Below are 22,875 nucleotides of genomic sequence, written 5' to 3'. Positions count from 1 at the left end.
ACTCAGGGTGGTGGCTTTTTTCCCACACTCCTCAGTGGAATAAATTTTACCAACATTAAGTGGTAGCGTAGACATGACCTAAAACCTTTACACTGCTTCACAATCAAAACACTGCACCTTAGAAAAGTCTCAAACACAGGGATTGGACTGATCCCAAAATCTGCTTGTGTGTTTTTCACCTCAATGTCTAAACTGCATTGGTTTTGGTTTTTTTCCACGTCAAGGCTCTTTTTCTCCCTTTTATGTTAACTATTTTCCAGCACCTAAAAAAGTATGCAAAATGCTTTACAAACACATTTAATCTATTCTTTGCCTTGCTCTTCACACTTTAAAAAAAGAGTGCCAATTGTGACAGCTTTTGTGAGGTGAACACCTGTTCACTGGGAACAGGACTCAGACCCAAACGAAATTCCACATGAAGCCACTAAGCCGATACCAGATGGCAATTCTCCACAGAATATACTAAAGTTTGCCTTGCCCACTAATACCCTGAAGGGAGGAGATAGATAAACCAAGAGGCCTTTAAAATAATGCTTTATCTACTGTATTTTCCTCAGCAAAGCAACCTGAATGGGCATACATGAGAAATCATTCATGCCTGTAGTTTAACAGCATGTGAAAAATCCATTTTTAAGTTACTTTTAAAATTTCTAAACCCATGCAGAAAGAAAACATCACTGGTATTAAGAGCCAGACGGAAGCCCAAGGTTAGAAACTGCAAACTAGTTTCCATCCTGCTGCATTCACTGTGAGAATAAGGAGGATGAATACTCAATTTTTACCCAACAGAGTTAAGATGGAAGCTGAATTTCAAAGGTAATACATGGAGAGCAACTTATCAGCCCAGCAACTTGCAGAATGCTGTGTTGTACAGCATTCTTTTTAAATATGGAATTCTGGAATGACACTATACATATATTTTGCAAATCTTTCCAGATAGACCAGAACTGAGGCTGAAGACAACATTACTTTCTGTTATCTGAAAGGACCAACTGTGCCATTTCTTTCAGTGAGCCTGACTAAGATTCTTAAGTGATGCAGCATTTTATCTTCAAGAAATACCATATCCCACCAAATGGGCAAGATCAGGAAAATAAATGTTTCTTAAACGGCTAGCTTGCTCAGAACATGAATCTATGTATTTTTTCTTTCCCTGTGCACTAGACAATTTCTTTCTTGACAATTGCTATGGAAAACATTTTAACAGGTCTTTTAACAAAATACTTGTAACAGTATGTGATGAAAATATCTATTAATTTTTCACATTGTAGTTCTTTCACAACCTCATGAAATTAGCAATTTTAAAGTCAGCTAAAGATCAAAGCCTTACATCACATTCAAACAAAAGATTTCACAAAGAAAATCACTAGCACTATGTACTAAAGCCACTCCAGCAGAATGTTTATTTATACTTCCCCTGATGAATCTCTTTATACTCTTGCCAACTAAAGATTTGGTCTTCCATTCATCTAATTATTTATTTTCATGGATCCATTAAAAAGCTGAAATCCCAAAAGAAAACTTTTGTTTTTCATTTTGGTAAAAGTAGTGACTTATTTTGAATAAGCATATGTTTGCTCTTTGTATCTTGTGAAACTTGCAATATTTAAGAACTAGTATATGTATGGATATATCTGTACATATTCATCTCATCTTTACATGGGCTTTGCATTATATGCACTTATCTAACCCATTCCATCTAAGGATATCAAATATTCATTTAATTGCCTCCATTTCCCTCTGAACTGGAATTATCATCCTCATCTCACAAATGGGTAAAAAAAACAGAAGTGAAAGAATCCAGGACTCCAGATTCCCTTCCCCAACTTTAACCACTGAGCCACACTCCCACATCATACCAAATAGGCACCTTAATGAAAAGAAATCCGATGAAGTGAGCTGTAGCTCACGAAAGCTTATGCTCAAATAAATTGGTTAGTCTCTTAGGTGCCACAAGTACTCCTTTTCTTTTTGCGAATACAGACTAACACGGCTGTTACTCTGAAACCTGTCTTAATGAAAAGGAAAGACTGAGATGCAGTACAGTACGTAAACACAGTTAATGATCAGTATATTCAAACATTTTGTTGAATCAAAATCTAGGATTTTAAGTTTAATATGACAACAATATGCATCTCTTTGGAATTTCAAAAAGTTATTTAAAAGAGCAAAAACTATCAATTTTTTTTTTTAAAGTGTTGACCAGCACGAATACTAGAAACTGAAGATTGAATAAAGCTAATAGGTCAGATCAGTGCAAGACAGTTTCTTATCAATGTCCCTTTGCAAGTCACAGATCCCTGTTGCAGCTTCCTAGACCTGCTCAGATTTTGTCACCTGTTTAGTATTCCTGACACTGCTCTTCAAATTGTCAGACCAAGACAATGAAAACTTTAACAAAGTGTCTGGTCTAAATTGATTCTCTAAATATTTAGTCACTTAAATTAGCAAACAGATTAATAAAGTGCCCCAGGCTGAGGCACCAAGTTAAATCTGGTTGCAAGCACACAACTGATTATAATTTAAATGTTTTAATTCAATTTCAAAACTCAAGAGGTTTAATATTTGATTAAATACTGATTTTATGGCCAAATTAACAGACACCTTGAATACGCATCTACAGAAATGTTTCTATTTGCCACTATCATTAAACAAACAATAATGCAGATAGAAAAGGAGTACTTGTGGCACCTCAGAGACTAACCAATTTATTTGAGCATAAGCTTTCGTGAACTACAGCTCACTTCATCGGATCCGATGAAGTGAACTGTAGCTCACGAAAGCTTATGCTCAAATAAATTGGTTAGTCTCTAAGGTGCCACAAGTACTCCTTTTCTTTTTGTGAATACAGACTAACATGGCTGTTACTCTGAAACCTGTAATAATGCAGATGTGGACCACAACTTGATTTACATTTAAGTAATACTTTACTCTCAACAAATACAGACTCTTAAGTCCCCTGGGGGGTGGGGGGGGGGAGGGGAGAAAGGAGGGGGAAGCAAGTATTTCCTTATAGCAAAAGAATTCAAAACCGAACTGGGAATTTGTCAAGTCAAAAAGAACAAGCTACATTCAACAAGAGAGGTGGCCTCAAATCATACAGATGAGGAAATAAGAGTAGAGGTGGGAAAAAAATCACCAATGAGTCAAGTACTGGTATAAGCTACCTCTCATGTGGTTAACTGACAAAGATTTGCTCATCAAGGGAAACATAACAGATTAGCTGAGAACAGAAGTGCTAGGTCTATTTAGGGTCTTATATAAACCCCCCTTTACCCTAATAATCATAGTAACTGAACACTTCACAATCATTAATTAATTACCCCCCTTTTATTGGGGGCAAAGAAAGGTCACACGTTGCCAGGAAATTAATGTAGATTTCCTGAGCCCCTTTCCAGTGTCTTAACTACAAGTCTATCTTTCCAAGTCACACAAAAGTTGTCACCAGAGGGGTTTCACAGTTCAAAATTTTGCAGAGTAAGCATGTAGACGCTAAAACACACAAAGGCAAAGCGCAAACTAACAGAGAAGGATGTTCAGAACTGCATGGGAAGCGATGGCATTTAGGGAATGGAGCACAGATAGGGAGGCTCTGGGGTGGAATAGGGAACTAGCTTGCTATTTAGGATTTGACTGTGCCCGGATTTTGTTCAGTAGTGAGCTGACTGGGGTCTGCACACTACATGCGTGGAGGACACCCAGAGCTTCTGGATGGGCATCTTTGTAATGTCATAAATCCAAAATGAAAAGAGTAGATGTCAGCTTACAAGAATGAGTATATGGTATACAAGACAAATTCTATAGCAGAAAGAACTTTACTGTCATTCGCCCCACTCCAAATGAACTATTTCATGGCACTAATGTAACTGCATATTTTATATCCATTCTGGCATAATATCTTTCCCGTAATTACTTAATTATAAACATATTTTATTTTGCTAGCTGGTCACGTCCTTTAGTTTCTTTCGTTAAATCTTTCTGCATACATGTGTATAAACAATAGGTTTTAAATTTAGACAGCTTTCATCTCAGAAAAATATTATGCGGACATAATTTCAGCACCATCCTGCATTTGCCCATCTGCTGACATGGAGGTCTCTCCAAAATGGTCACTGTGAAGTGCTAGCACAGACCAGGTACACAGAGCACAAACACAGAGGCACCATAATTTATGCATCTGTGGTTTTACTGAGGCTCATGCTTAAAAAGGGGATTACGTGAGAATTATTATTTGTACCTATGCAGACGAAGCTAAGGGAAACTGGATCTCATGCAATAGAAGGATAGTCTGTAAGAGTCAGGAAACACTCCCTCTCTACACTTAAAAGTTTGTGGCTGATACCAAACTGGGAGGCACTGCAAGTGCTTTGGAGGATAGGGTTAAAATTCAAAATGATCTGGACAAACTGGAGAAATGGTCTGAAGAAAAGATGATGAAATTTAATAAGGACAAATGCAAAGTACTCCACTTAGGAAGGAACAATCAGTTGCACACATACAAAATGGGAAATGACTGCCTAGGCAGGAGTACTGTGGAAAGGGATCTGGGGGTCACACTGGATCACAAGCCAAATATGAGTCAACAGCGTAACACTGTTACCAAAAAAGCAAACATAATTCTGGGATGTATTAGTAGGAGCGTTGTAAGCAGGACACAAGAAGTAATTCTTCCACTCTACTCCGCACTGATTAGGCCTCAATAGCAGTAGCGTGTCCAGTTCTGGGCACCACATTTCAGGAAAGATGTGGACAACTTGGAGAAAGTCTAGAGAAGAGCAACAAAAATGATAAAAGGTCTAGAAAAACATGACCTATGAGGGAAGATTGAAAAAAATTGGGTTTGTTTAGTCTGGAGAAGAAACGGCCGAGGGACATGGTAACAGTTTTCACGTATATAAAAAGTTGTTACAAGAAGGAGGGAGAAAAGTTATTCTCCTTAACGTCTGAGGATAGGACAAGAAACAATGGGCTTAAATTGCAGCAAGGGCGGTTTAGGTTGGACATTAGGAAAACCTTCCTAATTGTCAGGATGGTTCAGCACTGGAATAAATTGCTCAGAGAGGTTGTGGAATCTCCATCGATGGAGATTTTTAAGACCAGGTTAGACAAACACCTGTCAGGAATGGTCTAGATAATACTTAGTCCTGCCATGAGTGCAGGGGACTGGACTAGATGACCTCTCAAGATCCCTTCCAGTTGTATGATTCTATGTACAGTACTGCACAACTGGTTAGGCGCACTATGGGGGATTTTCACTTTCCTCTAAAGGACAAAGTATTGTTCCTGTTGGAAGCAGCCTATGAAACTTGATGGTACAGCAATCTGATTACCTATAACTAAGGCTGAGGAGCTATAACCTGTGCTCAGTCAAACCTAATTTAAATCACCTAACAATTAATACAAAGAACTGGAGAATCTCTAAAGTGAATACCAGACTGTAGCACGATTGACTTCTCTGAGGTCATTTATGAGCAATACTAGCGCCTGGAACCTAAATCCAGCCATGTGATGGTTGTTCCCTAGAGACCTGCTGGATTTCTGGAGACACACTGTTCATTAATGTGTATGGAAAAGTAGTGCAGTGTACAGCTTGGGAGCCACAGGCATTCCAAGCAAGTGGGAACAGGCACTAATTCGATGCTGAAAACACAAAGGTAGAGTTTCTGTTCTTCTCCTAGTATGCAGATGGCTCTGACTCTAAACAGCAGTTTACTGGGGAAAGGGTTTGCAGAAGATCTTAGTTTCACAAAGTTGCCTAAAAAGGGAAGATTCCTACTCATCTCCCGGTTTCTAAAATTAGAAACAGTGATGGCCTTTACAATCTCTTGTACTTCAATAGAAGTGGGGTTCATCATTTTTCATATGGCACAGGTTTTGATTTTGAAGCCGTTTTGATTTTTTTTTTTTTAATTTAAATCAGGTTGAGGTTTTGTAAAACTAATTTGAAAATGTGTTTTTGCCTCTTTAGATCAAAATTTATATTTAACTAAATTATAAGTGCTGTTTTTATTTAAAAAGCGACACCTGTAGTGTAGTTTACTGAATTTTGCAAAACTGTTTAGTGTGAAAAATAAAATATTGAAAATTAAGGCCCTGAACCTGCAAACACCTCACCTGGTATGTAACTTTACTTGCATAAACAGCCCGATTGACTTCAATGGATCTATGCACATGCAAAAGTGTTTTCAGCATCAGGGCCTAAAAGTTTTTATTAAACTTCTTGGTGACAAAGTCTTTGTAATTCCAAAACAAAATGGCCTTGGGGGTTAACAATAATTAATTCAGACTTTCAATACATTAAACAAAACTATTAACTTTTAGAGATACAGGCCAAAATGTTCAAAAATGAAAGCTTAAAGCTAATCGCATAAACCCAAACAGTCTCCTGAGGGCTGGATTCTCAAAAGCACTTTAGTCACTTCGGAGCACCAGTCCCACTGACTTTAACCTGCAAACTCTGATGGTGGAGTACTGCTTGGTTGAAGCACTTCAGCTTTTCTTGACTTGTGGAAGTTCAATGTATCAGATAGTGTGACTGTCTGCAAATACAGCAAGGGATATTTGCTTATCAATGTTGGGTATTGAGTTGGTGGTGTTCTCACAGGAAGGATGTTAATTGGGGCCCTGTGTTTGTCATTTTCCAAGTAGAAAAGGAGTACTTGTGGCACCTTAGAGACTAACCAATTTAACTAACCAATTTTCCAAGTAGATGAGCATCTTACCTGTGAAACTTCCTGCTATTTTTTTTTTTTAAATGATAACGCCATGGTTAGGGTCTGGGAGTTGGGAGACCCAGGTTCGATTCTTTGCTCCTCCAGCTTGACATTAGGTAGGTCATTTATTTTCTCTGGGTCTGAAGTCTCCATCTGTAAAATGGATTATTTCCCTATCTCACAAAGGTGGTGTAAGGATATTAAAGATTGTGAGGTGCTCAGATACTACAGTAATGGAAGCCAAGTACCTAAGGAAGGTATAAGTCTGAAATTCTACTAAACAATTAGGACCCTAAAGTACAAAACATGCACTAGTAAATTAAGACTATAAAATGGGGAGTGAAGAAATACTCACATGTAAATGCAGAATTTGATAGCACAAAGCTATCATCCTCTTTTTACCTCCCCTAGAAAGGAACTCTCCATATTAACAAAATTGTCACTGGATTTGAATTAGAAGATTAACAATTTGCATATTTTCTCCTTTTGAAACTATTTTAAAATAGCAATACACTACAACCTCAACCTCCAATAATTTAAGTCTTTTCTTTTTCAGTATGAGAATATTGGATGAGCTACATAAATTATGTCACTTTCTGAAAAGCTATGCATGTGAAAATGCTTCCCCATGGGACTCAAAAATGCCAAGTGAATTCCATCCAGTAATTAAACAAGTTATAAACCCTCACCCAGCTGGATCTGAAAATGAGTCAGATAACCTAATAAAAAATAGAATGTAAAGCCCCAGATACAAATTTGAAATTAAAGTGAATTGATTTAACCACTTAAACTCATGGAAGTTTCATAGCAGACTTAATATTTTTATGAAAATACAAATAATGTTTACATCTATGCTCTCTTCATCACATTTGTTTGTGCAATTGTCCTGGTCAGTATTTACTATTCTGTAAAGTATTATGGAAACTCAAACAAGTAAAGCGAAGCACAAGGACTAACTTTCAAATGTAGCGATGAAAACGATCTGACTATGAAGTCTGCTGTGTAACAGTTCATAGCATCAATAGTGCTGACAGTCCCTGAAAACAAGCACTATGCCTCATGTCAACTACATACCAAATAAAGTTAAGTGAACTCCTGACAAAACAAGGTAATAGAGTGTAAAATTATTTCTTCCTCACTTGGTCTCAAGCACACAGGGACCGATTCATCTCTGATCTAACTTCACTAAAGTCAATAGTTAGAATGTCGATAGAATGTCAATAGTTATAATGTCAATAGAATGTGGTGCAGCAGCTTTTAAACTAAATACAAATCTACCATTCTGTCAAATGAAAGGAGTATATGAAAGATATTTAAAAACAAAAATTTTAGATGTAACTGAGACAAAACCAGCCTAATGCTAACCGTGCAGCCGGAGACTGCTTCACCTTTCAGAAGCATCTGTGAAAAATGTTGCATATGAAACTAAGATGCATCTAAAATTTGTTCTGATTTTTAATTCCCTAGAAGTCCAGGTTCTGCTTCCTGTGTCTCATGAAAAGCAACTTCACTGACGAAGATTTTGAGATAAAATGAAACTGATAGTGTATTTGAATATGGCAATTGAGAGGGAGCAAAAGCCTAGTTTTTAATAAACACTTTGTTAAGTGAATCTCACAGCTGTAAGACACAGCTGCGCTACCTTCCTTCTAGCCATCAGAATAATGCTGACTTGTTCAGCTGTTCCCAAGTCAAGTTTTAAAAATATCCGCAGCTGTAAACTGTTGTATTTTGAATACAGCTCTGGGCTAGTTGGGTAAAGCTGGCATCTGCTCCAACATAAGCTAAATACTAATGTCAGCATTTAGGCTCCCACTTTTGCTAAATTCACGTATTCCCAAATATATTGTACACTAAGTCACATTCAACTGCTTCTTCCTGGTGCACAAACTGAAAGATGCAGCAATATTTGCCCTCAGACCTCCACTTACGCCTAAAACCTTACTGTGATGGATTTTAGGACCCAGTGGATAAACCTGACATAAATCATCTTGATGTTAAATGCTATTTTAATGCTTAGATTATATCTGCTCAAACACTTTGAACTTTAACTATAGCTTAGAACCATAGGAAAGCAGGGGTGTTTTGCATGAAGGGGTATTTCAATAATACTGAGCGTAAATGCTAAATATGAGTGACTTCAAGCTTTAAATCTCTCCTTAAAAACCACCTATGCTATAATGCTTACAAAACACTTGAGAAGGATGAGCCAGCTGGTGCAACCCTTGCTTATTACATCTTTCATAACTGTCTCACTGTTACCCTCAGCTCCCCATTGCTGTCAGTCATATCCACCTGTTGTCTTTAGCCTTAAATTTAGATATCATGCTCTTTAGAGGTAGGGACAGTCTCAGTTTTATATTTGCACAGTGCCAAGCAAAAGGGGCCCTGGGTCTCTAGGTGTGCCACAATGCAAATAATTATTAATAAAGTGGCCACGAAGGCAACAGGATATCAACAGCCTTTGTTCTTACATTTTGGAGGATCTACAGAAGAAAGTTATCTTTATAAATTTTCATCATGGATGACATACTATGGTAGAAAACCAAGATCTGATTTAAACATATTTTATAACACAAACTGTGATTTCTCCCTTGAGCTGGAGAGACTTCTCCAGGTCTTAGGATTCCTTCAGTCCCTCTGTGCACTGAGAGCACACACTGACTGCAACTCCTACACATGTGGAGAGCTCAAAGAATTCCCCAGAACCCACTCCTATTGCACACAGAGATTGGGTGCATGCTGAAAACAGTGAGCTGTAGACAGGTTGTGGTATGTATTATATTAGGGGGGAAAAAACATCCCTGTATTGAGGACACTGAGATGGAAAAATATAATCCACTACTGTTAAGAATTTATATTTTGCAGACACTTTAGCGACTAAAATAGCACACCATGCATCAATAAAGAGTTAATGGCATTTTTAAAGAGAATAAATTAAGTTGAGGGCCACAGTGCATTCCTGATGACATTACAGCACACAAAAAGCCTCCATTCTAAATCAGCCCTAAAAAGTTGTAGTCACTGAAACTTTGTTTTTCAGATAGTGCACTTTGTTTGATCAGTTTAGGACGGATGCCGGCCAAAAGGAATTAGCTCCTGCTATATTCAAACCTTCTTTAGGCTTCATGGGATTAAAGAGAAATGCCTGATTTAGCTGTGTGTTCAGTTATCTATAACTCAAATGCTGTAGTTAAATTTATAACATAGTTTCCTTAGCTGGTTAGACAACAAATTCTCTCTCTTTTCTCCCTTAAATTCCAGTATGTAAAATATCAGAACAATTCAGATAAAAACAGGTCAGATTTTTTTAGTTCTTGAGTAATTTCCAAACAGAAGTGGCTTTTCTCTAGTGTTTTGAGAATAATTTTCACAATTAGGCATCATCCTCAAACCACTGCCACGATTCGGAGGTCATAAACCAGCAACTATTTTTTCTGAGCTTATAAAAAATGTTTTATTAAACCGCTAAATTTGGTCTGATCCAAGTTGTTCTGGTTACTACACGAACAAAAAGAAAAATGCCAATACTGTACTCCAATCACATACAAGTATTCTACTAGTAAAATGGGGCACAGAGACCAGATCAGTTTTCAAAAGTGTCTCACTGTTTTGATCACATTGCTGAATTCATGCCTCATTACAAGTTTAAGTTAATGTTAAAGTATTCACATTATTCACTATATTCTAGAGCTCTGTCTACTAGAGCTGAAAGACAAACCATTTGGCCCCTTATATTGCGGTGTAAGAACACACAGAGTTAATATGCTTTGGCATACACAAAAAAATCTCTGTAATATACCATTACACTATAACACTTCCACTTGAGAGAAATCATTTCCATGTGACGCATAAATCTTGAAACAGCCTCGTAAAGCTGCAAGAAAAAAAACAAAAAAACATTTTTGCTGAAGCTCACACCCCCACTACATTCAGTCATGCCGGAAAAAGTGTCAGGATACAGCTTTATTCTTAAAATGAGCATGGAGGTCACACGTCACAGACCCTAACGCCATGATGAAATTTTAAAGTGAAAACAATAATACACGCTCTTGATTTTTTGTCAGCAGCATTTCTCAGAAACCCTTTTGCTAACCTGGACATCTTAAAACAGTATTTAACTTATTTTGCAATTTACATAACTGCCTGCATTTCTCAGTCACAGCAATCTGCTCCTTAGACATGGAATCCATTGGAAGGTCTTTTGCTCCTAGAGGTTGAGGAGTCCTTAGCTACCCTCTGTCTTGCACAGGAGGTGCAAACAACCCCCGAGAGGCGCTTGAGCCCCTTCTGAAAAACACTGTTGGAGAGACTGTAAATGACACAGTTGCAGAAACTGTTGCTAATGGCAAGCCAAGTGGTCAAAAAGGATGCAGTGTGGTTTCTATAGACAGCAGAGCTCTCCAGCAAAAAATAGATGATGTAGGGCAACCAGAGGATGTAGAAGACACTGGTGATGCGGAAGAGAACCATGGCATAGCGCTTATCAGGGCAGTGCTGTGCCTCCCCAGCCTCCCCATCCTGGGAGCTGAAGCGCACTCGCCTTTCATTGATTTCCTTGGTGTGCTGCTGGCAGATGCGGAAGATATTGAAGTATGTGAAGCAGACAATGAAAGCAGCAGGAGCATAGAGCATCATCACGATGAAGAGAGTGAAATAGCGATCAGTGTACCAGGAGTTGGCACACCACTGAAACACATCCCCATGATATCCAGGCTTTCCCCAGTGAAAGAAGGCAGGTAAGAAGACTACACAGGAGTACAACCAAATGATCAGGATGCAGATGCGGAGTCTCCAAGGGGTGACCAGAGTATTGTAGGTCAGTGGTTTGGTGATGGCAATGTATCTATCAATGCTAATGCAAGCCAGAGAGGCCATGGAGACACTCTTGAGCACGGATACCACATAACCAAAGACCTGGCAGACCAAGGACTCTCTCAAAACAATGGGATAGTGGAGTAAGGACAAAGAAGGCACCAGACAGCTCACACCCACCAGGAGGTCAGCATATGCCATCGTCTGGATGAAGTAGCTGGTGGTGTGATGGTTCAGTAAAGGTGCACAGTGAAAGACAAATATCACTATAATATTGCCTGAAATGATCAGCACGGTGAGAAACACTATTATAATCACTTCCAGGAGGCAAAAATTGACGGTCTCCAAGTAGCTAATGGCCAGGAGGCAGAATGGCTGCCCGCTCTGGTTGCCAACCAAGGTGGAGTTCATCTTGAGCACTGCAGTGATCCCTTCACTTCATGCTCCCGCCTGCTGCCTGCAGCTACTCCAGGCAGCTGCTGTCATTGTGCCCGGCTGTGTGTGTAGCAATGTGTAGCTGGGTCCCCAGGGCTGCTCCAGATGCTGCTGCTGAGCATTGTCTGCAGCACAATTCCCCTTTAAATCCAGCTCAGTCGAAAGCCTCCTTCCTGCTGCTGCTGTCACCCTGGGTCCCAGCAGCAGCCATGCCAGCAAGTTCACACACAGGCACCAGAGCTGGTTAACACTAACACCCTGGCTGGCTAAACATCTGGGCAGAGGATGCGGCGCGGGGGAACAGGGAGAAGCTTCGGCAGGAGTCAGAACTCGAGCTGACGGAAGAAAAGGGGAAAGTGTTTTGCAGCATCTCTCCAGGCACTGTGCTTCCTGCCAGGCAGCCCATGCCACCAACTCCATCACTCTTTCATTCCCCACCCCGAGTGCAGCCTGCCTCTCTCACAGTGCAGCCCCTCCTCCACACCAGCCTTATTCCCCCTTCCGCACCCCACCACCCGTGGTCTGTGGACATCCCTTCTCACAGAGCTGGGCTCTCAGCAGCAGGAGGGGAGGTTTAGATGCATTTCATGGGCTTCCCAAGCAATTCCGCCCGCAGGTCCCTGGATTCAGGGGATATTGGGGGGAGAGGGGGTGTTTCCAGCCCTCCTCCTGGCTCCATTTTGCAGGATGCTTTGTTCATTATTTCACTTTAACTGCACTGATCCAGCGGTCCGGGTGCTTGGCTCGCCCCCAGCTCCCCTGACACAACAGGGGAGCGACTGACCCAGCCCCGGCTAACCCCCCACACTCACCTGCCCCTGTGCCTGGCGCAATGGGAACAAAAGCCCGAGCGCATCCTCAGCCCCGGGAGCCCGCAAAGCCGGCGTGTGCTTCAGCCCCGACTGCTGCAGAACTGCGCGGGGGAGGGGAAAGCCGGAGGGGGAGGAAGGAGAGGAGGGGAGCGGGAGATGGGGAGGGGAGGAAGGGGGGCGGAGAAGGCAAGGCAAGGCAGAGCGCAGGGGCAGCTGCAGCGCCGCGGCCGCGGCCCCGGGGACGAGGTGGACCCAGCTCTGAGCCTGCAATGGGGGCGCGCCCCCTCCCTGCCAGCCTACTCCCATTCCAGCAGCCGCCCGGAGGACCTGCCCTCTCCAGATGTTCAGTAGCAGCAGCTCATTATTTGGGGGCGGGGCCCCCGAGTCAGACAACACTTACACGAGCTGCAGTGAAACACGTGGCCAGCGATCTGGCTGTGTGATGAACAGCTCTGAGCTTCCCCCCAGCATCTCAGCCGCCTTCCCCTGGGGCACAATGCAACACGCCAGGTCCCAGCAATCAGTAACCGAACGCTGCGAAGGCAAGGAATGTAAAGGGCAGCAGGACAACAGGTTCTGAGGAGGAGGATGGAAGTTGATGGCTGTTCACCGTGCCTGTGCCAGGTTTCTCACTTCCTCCCCTTGGGAGCCCTAGTCTAACACAAGCATCGTGACGCCACATTACCACACACAGACCTGCTCAAAGCACTAACGTTCTCTTCCAAAAAGGTTAGACGATCAGTACAGACATGAGAAAAGTAAGAGGCTTCCCTACAGCTGAATGCGGGTGTGTACTTAGTTCAGTTTAGTTTAAAGATATAAAACACATGATTGGAGAGATTCCAGTGCAAGGCCCTTCTGACAACTCAACTGGTATTAAAGTCAGATGGAAAGCAGATCAGGGTCTGAAAACACTAAACTCCCCCCTATACCCTTACAGTTTGTTCGCACACGAAACTTAATCTGGAATAACGTAGGGTGCATATTTAAAACAGATTAACTATTCCTGATTAACTCTCTGTATTGACGCCTTTACATTGTAATAGGAGTGGCTTATTCTGAATTAGTTCTCCATGTGGTCAGTGCGATAAACACTGGTTTTTAGCAACCCTACCCCCTGTAGCCTCAGAAATGCAGATTTGTATTAAAAACATTGATTTGAAACCTATTTCACCGTTTGCACATGACAAGAAGTGCTTCTCATATGAACTCCCTGAACACTTTGTAAAACAGATTTCAGAGTAGCAGCCGTGTTAGTCTGTATCCGCAAAAAGAAAAGGAGGACTTGTGGCACCTTAGAGACTAACCAATTTATTTGAGCATAAGCTTTCGTGAGCTACAGCTCACTTCATCGATGAAGCTTATGCTCAAATACATTGGTTAGTCTCTAAGGTGCCACCAGTCCTCTTTTTTTTGTAAAACAGATTGACTCCCTTATACTGTTACATGCAGCTTTCTGTCCATATCCAGTATGTGATCTCACTCAGCAAGCATAAATACATACACATTCACACGCTAAAGGCTTGACTACATGGGAAAGTTACAGCAGTATAAATTAGGGTGTGAATTTAAAGCTCTACCGTTATACTGGTATAACTGTCCATATTCTGGTGTAAGAGAAAGCCTTTTTCCAGGTTAGCTTATGTCCCTCTGGAAGTGGTTTAAGCTAAACTGAAGAAAAACAAAAACATTCTTATCTGTGAATAAGAGTGTCCACATGAGGGAGTTACACCAGTATAACTAGAGTGGTTTAATTATACTGGGACAGCCGGAAATATTTCCCATGTAAACAAGCCCTAAAACGTCATACCAGAACTCCAGCACACCTCTGGGTATGGGATTTAGGAATGAAAATAAAGTGTTTTGCCCCAGGGCCGGCTCTAGGTTTTTTTGCCGCTCCAAGCAGAATGCCACCAAAGCAAAGAGGCTGGAGTGCCGTTCCTTGAAAAGTGCCGCCCCACGCACGTGCTTCGTTTGCTGGTGCCCAGAACCGGCCCTGCTTTTCCCCTTTTCCTCGCTCAGCCACACTGAACACTTACATATTCTAAATCAAACAGCCCAATTCATAACTCGAGATGTCAGGCTCCTGTTCCAGAACAACAACCTGTGACATGAGATTTGCCAGCTACCAAAGAACAGTCTTTAAATTGATATAGTTAAGCCAATGTAAAAGGCTTTTTGGCTATTTTTATTTGATATAAGAATGGCTTATTTCAATTTAGTTATACCTGCTCTTAATTGACTAAAGCTAACCCGAAATAAGGTATTCTTTACAAAAATAAGAATGTCTGAACAGCCCTTTGAACTGGTTTAACTATATGGATTTAAATTCACCCTTAACTTAAATCAATGCGGCTTTCTTGGACAGAAAAGTCCTAAAACAACAGAAACTAAAATGTTATGCCAAACTCAGGTGTATTTAATGAAATATGAATCACAGATGGAAAGCATACAGATCAAAGCAGTCATAGTGCAATGCTTACAATTTATACTGACCTTGAAAAAAAGCTGTTTAACTTATTACATTTATATGGGTTGAATTTGGTTAAAATTCCAACACGGATGTTTGCCATAATTTAAAACCTTCTGGCTCATGCTGCCATATAATCTCTGAAAAACACAAACTTCATTTTTTTTTCTACTTTCTTCTAGGAAGATTGATTTAATATTGTTATTGGTTTGTACAATAACTGATGGAATTTCTACTCAAGTGGAGAAGAATACTAAAACTGTGGCTAAGAAATGTTATAAACCTTCACATTAAAGTTAGGCACTCACACAAATGTAACACTAGTTACACAGAAAATAGGCTAATGTCAAATTACAATGGGGAACTGATCCCAGCAAATTGTTAAGTTCTTTTGATTGCTGAGGGAAAACAATTTTAGTGGGATCACAATAGCACCCAATTAATAAAATACACAATGCCTGACAATTGACAATATTAACAAATTTCAAAGATAAAACCAATAAAATAAATACAAAACCTTTCAAGGATATTTTCAGCTCAGTTCAACACTCCTTCCCCCCACACTGCTTATGCATAATTGATGTATATGCTTCCCCAGACCCAACTTTCAGAAACATTGCTACACAATGATCAGAGAAACACTTGTGTGGTTCACTCTCATATGCCAGTGTTCACCTTGACTGAGAAAAGTACAATCATCAAAATATTTTCCTAAAAAAAAAAAAAAAAATTATAATGCTTTTCATTAATATGCATTTTAATTTACCATCGAACACCAATGAATGCTCTTACTAAGTCAGTTTTAGAAAACAAAACCCAGCCTGAAATCATAAAGGTTGTCAACCCTCTTCAAATAAGTTTGAGCTGGGATTTATTGTATAGCCAACCCACCCGGCTGAAAACGAGGCCTATGGCAATGACACTCAAAGAACTTGACAGGATTTTAGCAGACTGCCACTTGGCAGATTTGATGTTTTCATCACACTAAAACCAACTGTTTCTTATCACTCAGGAACCTTGCTTCCAAAAAGTGAGCTAGAATTTTTGAGTGTTGAATATAACGCATTTCATACAGAGTGGAAGAATCCCCACTCACTTTGTAAATCAGTTTGAAAAATGCTATGAATCATCCCAGATGCATATATAAGTGGCCACCTTTTGTCCAGACATTTGGATCTGTAATTCTACCTTCAGATAAATACCCAAACGTGAAGTGTGGAGATAAGAATATTTAGGAAAAGAACCCCAAAACAGTATTTTTGGTATAAATTTACTTCTTTTTCTGAAGCAGAGAAGAATTCAGATACCAAAAGAGTCCAGTGGTGTTTGTAGATCCTGAGGGAATACTTACTACTGTGCCTATTCAGTCCTAAGAAAAACAGTATGCGTCAAACTTTTAATATTTCAGATATTTAAAAACAAATTCGGTTCTCTCAGGATTTCTAATACTAGGCCTCAATAACAACTGGTTAATAAAATTTCAGGACAGCGCAAATAACTACAGCCAAAATCAGAAACCTCAGAACATACAGATTTTTAATAGAAATACAAAAAACTTAACTCCAGCACAGAGAGAGAGATTCCACTATAATAATGGAAGAGAATTCAATTGCACCCCCCTTAATTTTCTAATTTGTATTCTATTTCTTCTGAGTTAATGAATTGTGAACAGAATTACTGCTCATGAATTTGAGATTACACAAGCTCTATCAATGCACTTCAGTCCCATTCTACAGCATCCTCCACTCCCCCAGATCTCCCAATGCATCCTAGTCCAAAACAGCAGCAACCCATGCTATCAGCGTCCTAAGACCCTCTTCATCAGAAACCATCAATCATCATCACGGTTTTGTGATGTGCACAAACTGGGATCAAACTGATATTCCAGCAGGATTTAAACTAGTTTTCCCACAGGTGAAAGGTCAGTGCACTAATCGACTATAGCATCAACCTTCCATCAAGAATCAGAACCATTAAAAACCTTTAATTAGAACCATATACTGAATTACACCTGCTCTCAAATAGCTGAATTAGATGAAATACCCTGAAATGTAAACTTCTGTTTTAAAACACTGTCTTTCCTTTTCAGATCTAGGGTATAAATTATTACAAGAAATGATTAATAAAAAAACTCCACATTTCTGTCCATCCAATAAGAGTAGTATATTCCTGTAGACAGTACCAATAAATGATTCACTTGCTAATTTTTTGAATTTTATAAACAGTATTTGTATAAATGTATATATCAGTATAATTGCAAGTGCCTATCTCATGCTGCTTGGAAGGGTTTTTAAGAAGCTATCCCTATACCTAAGGCATATCTATTAGGAGTAATATTCTCCATAAATCTTATTGCCCACTACAACCACAGTGAAACTGTATAACACAGAAATAGAAAATCAGAGCACACGGACACAAGTATGTAGATCACAGCCTCACAGGCCTCAATACCACTTCCATACTTATTACAATCAGATTTGCATATAAATATCTAAATTAAGGTTTACGTGCCTAATTTTCAGGAATGCAGAGGATCCACAATTCATAACTAACTACATGAAAAACCAGAATGAAGACCTATATACAGATGGAGGACAGTGAAACACCATGAGTGCAAAGGAACAGGGGTTCCAACTCCAGCCATGCAGCAGTAAGAGTGAACTGGGGGAGCATCAACCCAAAGACTATTATAACTTTGGCAGGGAGCACGAAGAGACACATGCTGAATGTGTGAATCAATGGACACGGCTACAAAAATCTTCTGGATCCAACACATGGCACGCATGCACACCCCCACAATAGGAATACATATGGGGGCCATCACTTGAAGAAGATCCCACAATTCCAGATGAAGTCATTGAGTTGTGGTGTTCAGCACTCTTGAAAATTAGACACATACACCTAGTTTAGATGCGTGTATGCAAATCTAATTGTCATGTATATAGAGGGGGAAATCAAATGAGGCCCATGCCAGGTTTTGCTACTGTATGATTCTGTCTTCCCACCTCAGAAGTACTGTTATATTATGAGACTAACACATTTATTCAGTCAAATACTCTTACAAAAAACTTTTTCATCTAGCTTTTTAGTGAAATTATTATAACATTTGCACATGCTACTCTGAAATGGAATCCTTCCTCCACAGTCAGATGTCACTCAGGGCACAAAAAAGCCTTCACCATCCCTGTCTACTGATGAGAGGTTGTTGGCCTCACTCAGCCACCACCCTGGAGGGGTGGACTCCTTTTCATGTGGTTCCTACCCTATGACCTGTTCAGCCTGGGTGGCCCTACCAGGAATTAAAGCTTCCACCAGCCTAACTCCCAGGATCATTGGAACACACAAGCCTTCTCACAGTGTCAAGATGCAGTCGCCAGGGAACGCGCACACTATTAAGTTCTACATTTGACAAGCCCTTTATCGACAAAGTTACTGCTCTCCTGGGGAGAAACACACGCTTTACAACAGTGGTGGGCAACCTGCGGCCCATCAGAGTAATATGCTGGCGGGCTACGAGAGTGTGTGTTTACATCGACCGTCCACAGGCATGGCCACCCGCAGCTCCCAGTGGCTGGGAAGAGCGAACTGCAGCCACTGGGAGCTGCGGGCAGCCAGGCCTGCAGACAGTCAATGTAAACAAACTGTCTCACGGCCCGCCAGCGGATTACCCTGACGAGCCATGTGCGGGCCGCAGGTTGCCCACCACTGCTTTACAGGGAAAAGAGAAAGTAACTAGAGAGAATCCTGCATTTAAAGATTTCTAAAAATAGTTGATACTGATACATTTGTTTAAATTGGGAATTGCCTTAAGGAGTAATGAACGTAGGATTACTCTTGTAGAGCATGCAAGGGGCACCTGTGCAGCTACTGGATTTTTCTGATGTGCCTCCAAGATATCCCTGTTGTGCCACTATATTTTTCTGATAATGCAATTATCTGATACACACTAATGCTACAAGCCATCTCCCCACACACAGTCCCGCATAAACCAACCTCTCCCCTTCCTAACACTCTACTTTCCCTTCAACATTATGAATGCCTGATTCTTAACCTTTTGTTTTATGAACCACTAAAACACAAGCCACAGCCTGAGACCTACTGACTGATGTTATATAGTAGTCCTTTAGAACAGCTTGATTGGTAACTGCTAATTGTGAGTTTTCAAGAAGTTTTATTAAAACAGTTCATCCCCTTCACTGGCAAGGATGTTTGTAGGTTACTTTTTAGAAGTATCTCAGCTAACAGAGTGCTACAGCAACAGAAATAAATGTATATAAATACAAAATTGTTCCACAGCCTGATATTAAGGTTAGCTGTGATCTCCTAAAACAGAAGGCTTCAAAAAAGATGGGGGTCTGCATTAGGCAATTCTTAGCCATTAAAACAATGTAAAATCATCTCTCTTCTCGCTGAATGGGAAATGAGGTGGGGTCCCATACTGCACAGTTTTGCAGCACAAAAGCTGCGTTGATCAGAGATATTCTTATTCCACAACACCGGTGTTCAGGAATATCTGAGAACCTATGATCATGCAAAATGCATTCTAATGGAGGTTCAACAAGAAACATGTAACTCCCATTATTGTATCATTAATCTAAAAACAGAAGCACTTTATCTGTAAAGTAGCACAGCCCCCACTGAGATCAACTGGAATTCTGGGTACTCAGCACCTCTGAAATTCACAGCTCTGTTAGAGGGGCATTTCTATGAAGTCTAAAAAAAAATAGGGTTCTCTGAAAAGTGTTTTCACCTGTTCACTGAAAGCATGGATCATTTTTACCCCAGGAGAAAAAGCTAATCTTATATTATCTTAAAACAAATCAATGTCTTGATTTAACTAGTTCCTAAAGTCCGGATTAATTGTTATCCAACTGTTCATTATTTATTGAATAGAATCAGTGTTCACAGCAGAGTATAAAAATAAAGGAACAATTCTAAAAGCAAAATAGTACAAAATAGGCAATTTTCTACTTGCTAGTTTCCTATGTGACATCTGATCATGACCTTGCTCCTTGCAGATTGGACTATACAGCCACAGGAGAACACAAGAGATGTCGAGACATCATCGGATATAATGGACAGCCTTTAGTTTCCTATGCACTGAGCACTTGTTCTATTGGGACCAATGCATATGGCTTATAAAAAAGGCAAAAATTTTGTATCAGCTCATCCATTGCTTAGAAATAACTGAAAGAGTACTTGCTCCCTGCCATTCGCTACCAGTTGCTATGGAAACTATTGCTTTTTTCCATTCAACTCATCAGAACCTAACTTTATTGCTGAAGGCATTTCACAGTTATTAAAATAACGTATGGAATGCTTAATGGGAAATCAACGCTATCTAGGACACTACAAATGTTACGTACCAATAGTTTCAGCTAGCCACTATATTTTATAAATTACTATTTGTCACCTATACACAACTCCCAGGAAGTAAACAAACTTTCCAGTTTTGATTGTTTAGCACCCTAAGAGGTCACAGTCATCTTCTTCCCCAATTGAACTTATGAAATAATTTATCACAGGAACCTGGGCTAACGGAATGGTCTCTTTAGATTGTTTTGAGTCCAGTATGATAGACAAAGTTTTGTTGGCATAACAATATCAGCCAGGGGTGTAAAAACTCCACAACCACTACCCAACAGAGCTATGCCATCAAAATCCCCAGCTATGCTGACAGAAGACTGCTTCTATTGGCGTAGCGAATGTCATTTGAGGCAGTGGCGTTACTATGCCGATAGAAAAACTTCAGTTGTCATAAATCAAGTCTACACTGTGGGCTTTTCTGGGATAGCTGTGCAAGCAAAGCATTTGTAGTGTAGGCAAAGCCTAAGAGTGGGGGAGACAGTACTACCAAGCCCTAGACTTTTGTTCCTAACAGTTGAGCAGGCAGTGATAAGGCTGCGTTTGGAAAATTGTTTGCAAAATGCTTTGCAAACAAAAGTTCACTCAAGTCAAGTCAACAGGAGTCTTTCTGGTTATATCTGTGGGCTTTGGATCATGCACAAAAAATGTTAACTACAGTAATCACCATTAAAGAATAATTTACTGCATTGTCAACTCCAGCAATGTTATCTCGAATCTTGCAAGACTGGTGGGTTTCTTAAAGGCCCAATTGCTGAAATTGTGGGAATAACTGAAAAATCGCAGTATTCATTAAAAAAAACTGGTCTCTAATCGTTGCACAGAAAAGGTTGAAAACAAGAATAAAAAGAATCTCCTGATTTTTAAGCCAATCTCATGATTCTTTAACCCTTTGGGGCTGCCAATACTCTATTCACCAACAGCTTCCACACCACAGAATTTCTCTGTCCAAGGGTGACCCCCCCAAAAGTGTTGAATATTGTTTCTTCAGGTACGCAATAGTGTCTTCTCCCTTAGATTTCAGAATGCAGCTGAGAGCAGACTAATTTCATGTACGTGCATCTGTCTTCCCCTCGAGGGGCTGGAGTCCTGTAGAGAAGTTACCAGCCATTGCTACCACTGCCAAAGTGATAGAGATTTCTCTTCATCCCAAAGACCAGGGCTACCACATTTGAAGCAAGGAGTCCCTCTTTTGAAGTTCCAGCAGAAACAAATGCTTCCCATAATTGCCTGGATCTTTTGATCTAGAGTTCCATTTCTGTCCCCAGCAGTGATATGACCTTAATTCTTCTGGCTGGCTTTCTTCCATATACCCCCATGAGGGTAACAATCTGGGATTGCTAATAGCTTTGGAGATTCATGCAGATGGTGCGCAAATTCCCGATCACAAGTAATTTGGAGAAGTGGGTAAAATCTAGACATTACTCACATAATGAAAGAACAGTATACAATGCTGGCCAATATTTACCGAAGGCAATAAATCAAAAGGTGTACACCTCAAGGCATGGTTTTCAAGTACCTCCAATGTCACAATGTAAATTCAAGGGAAAGGAAAAAACAAGGTCTCCATTCGGAAAACAGTGGAAGACATTTTGATTTCACTGTTCAGCAGCCACATGGAATCAGGCACATAGCAGCAACAAGCCAGGGACTGCTCTTACAGAGATTGTTAAGAAGTAGAAGAAAGCAAAACACAGCTTCTGAAACCATAAAGGGTCTGAAGCGCACCGGGAAGTAAACTTGAATATCAAAGACTATTGATGCAGCTCATGTCCACCACTCTGCTCACAAGAAACAATCCACTGAAAGAGGCCAGAGACTTCCAACGCAGCTGTCAACACAGATCCGTATTAATGCAGGGCCTCGCTGCCATCTGGGGTCACGAAAAGACTGACGGAAATCAAATGCTGCTACTGAAACAAAGAGGTCAACATCAAGACAGAAAAGGGGGCACAGACTTACTATGAATACTTAAACAGGCCTATTGCATTACCAGCTTTGCACTGGAGAGCTGGGGATTGCATTAACTCCTTTTGCAGCTCTGCTATAATGAGATTACTCACTCCTGGATACACCACCTTCAGAAAACTGCAGTGCCACTGATTTGGCATTTCCATTAGCAGCACTGCTATCAATAGTCTTGCAAAAGCAGTACTTCTAGGAATGGCTTGTAAAACATGGCACAGCATTGTCAGGAAGGTAAAACCATGGCCGTCAGAGTGCCAGGCCTCTCAGATGATGAGCAGACACTTGTGTATTGGGAAGT

General features: G+C 40.4%; 2 protein-coding genes across 2 annotated transcripts in view; both read right to left on the bottom strand.

The window, feature by feature from the left end:
* RABGAP1 (RAB GTPase activating protein 1) overlaps positions 1-22,875 on the bottom strand; it is a 124,148-nt gene that overhangs the window by 46,160 nt on the left and 55,113 nt on the right. The window lies entirely within an intron of this gene.
* On the bottom strand, positions 9,667-12,886 carry GPR21 (G protein-coupled receptor 21). The gene is made up of 2 exons (XM_074973732.1): positions 12,776-12,886; positions 9,667-12,298 (listed from the first exon to the last, which is right to left on the bottom strand). Exon 2 carries the CDS (start codon positions 11,937-11,939, stop codon positions 10,890-10,892), a length of 1,050 nt encoding a protein of 349 aa, XP_074829833.1. The 5' UTR covers positions 11,940-12,298; positions 12,776-12,886; the 3' UTR covers positions 9,667-10,889.

Source organism: Natator depressus, chromosome 16, assembly GCF_965152275.1.
Source record: "Natator depressus isolate rNatDep1 chromosome 16, rNatDep2.hap1, whole genome shotgun sequence".
NCBI classification, from domain to species: Eukaryota; Metazoa; Chordata; order Testudines; family Cheloniidae; genus Natator; species Natator depressus.
The sequence above is the reverse complement of the archived record's forward strand: the minus strand, read 5'-3'. Positions and strand labels throughout refer to the sequence as shown.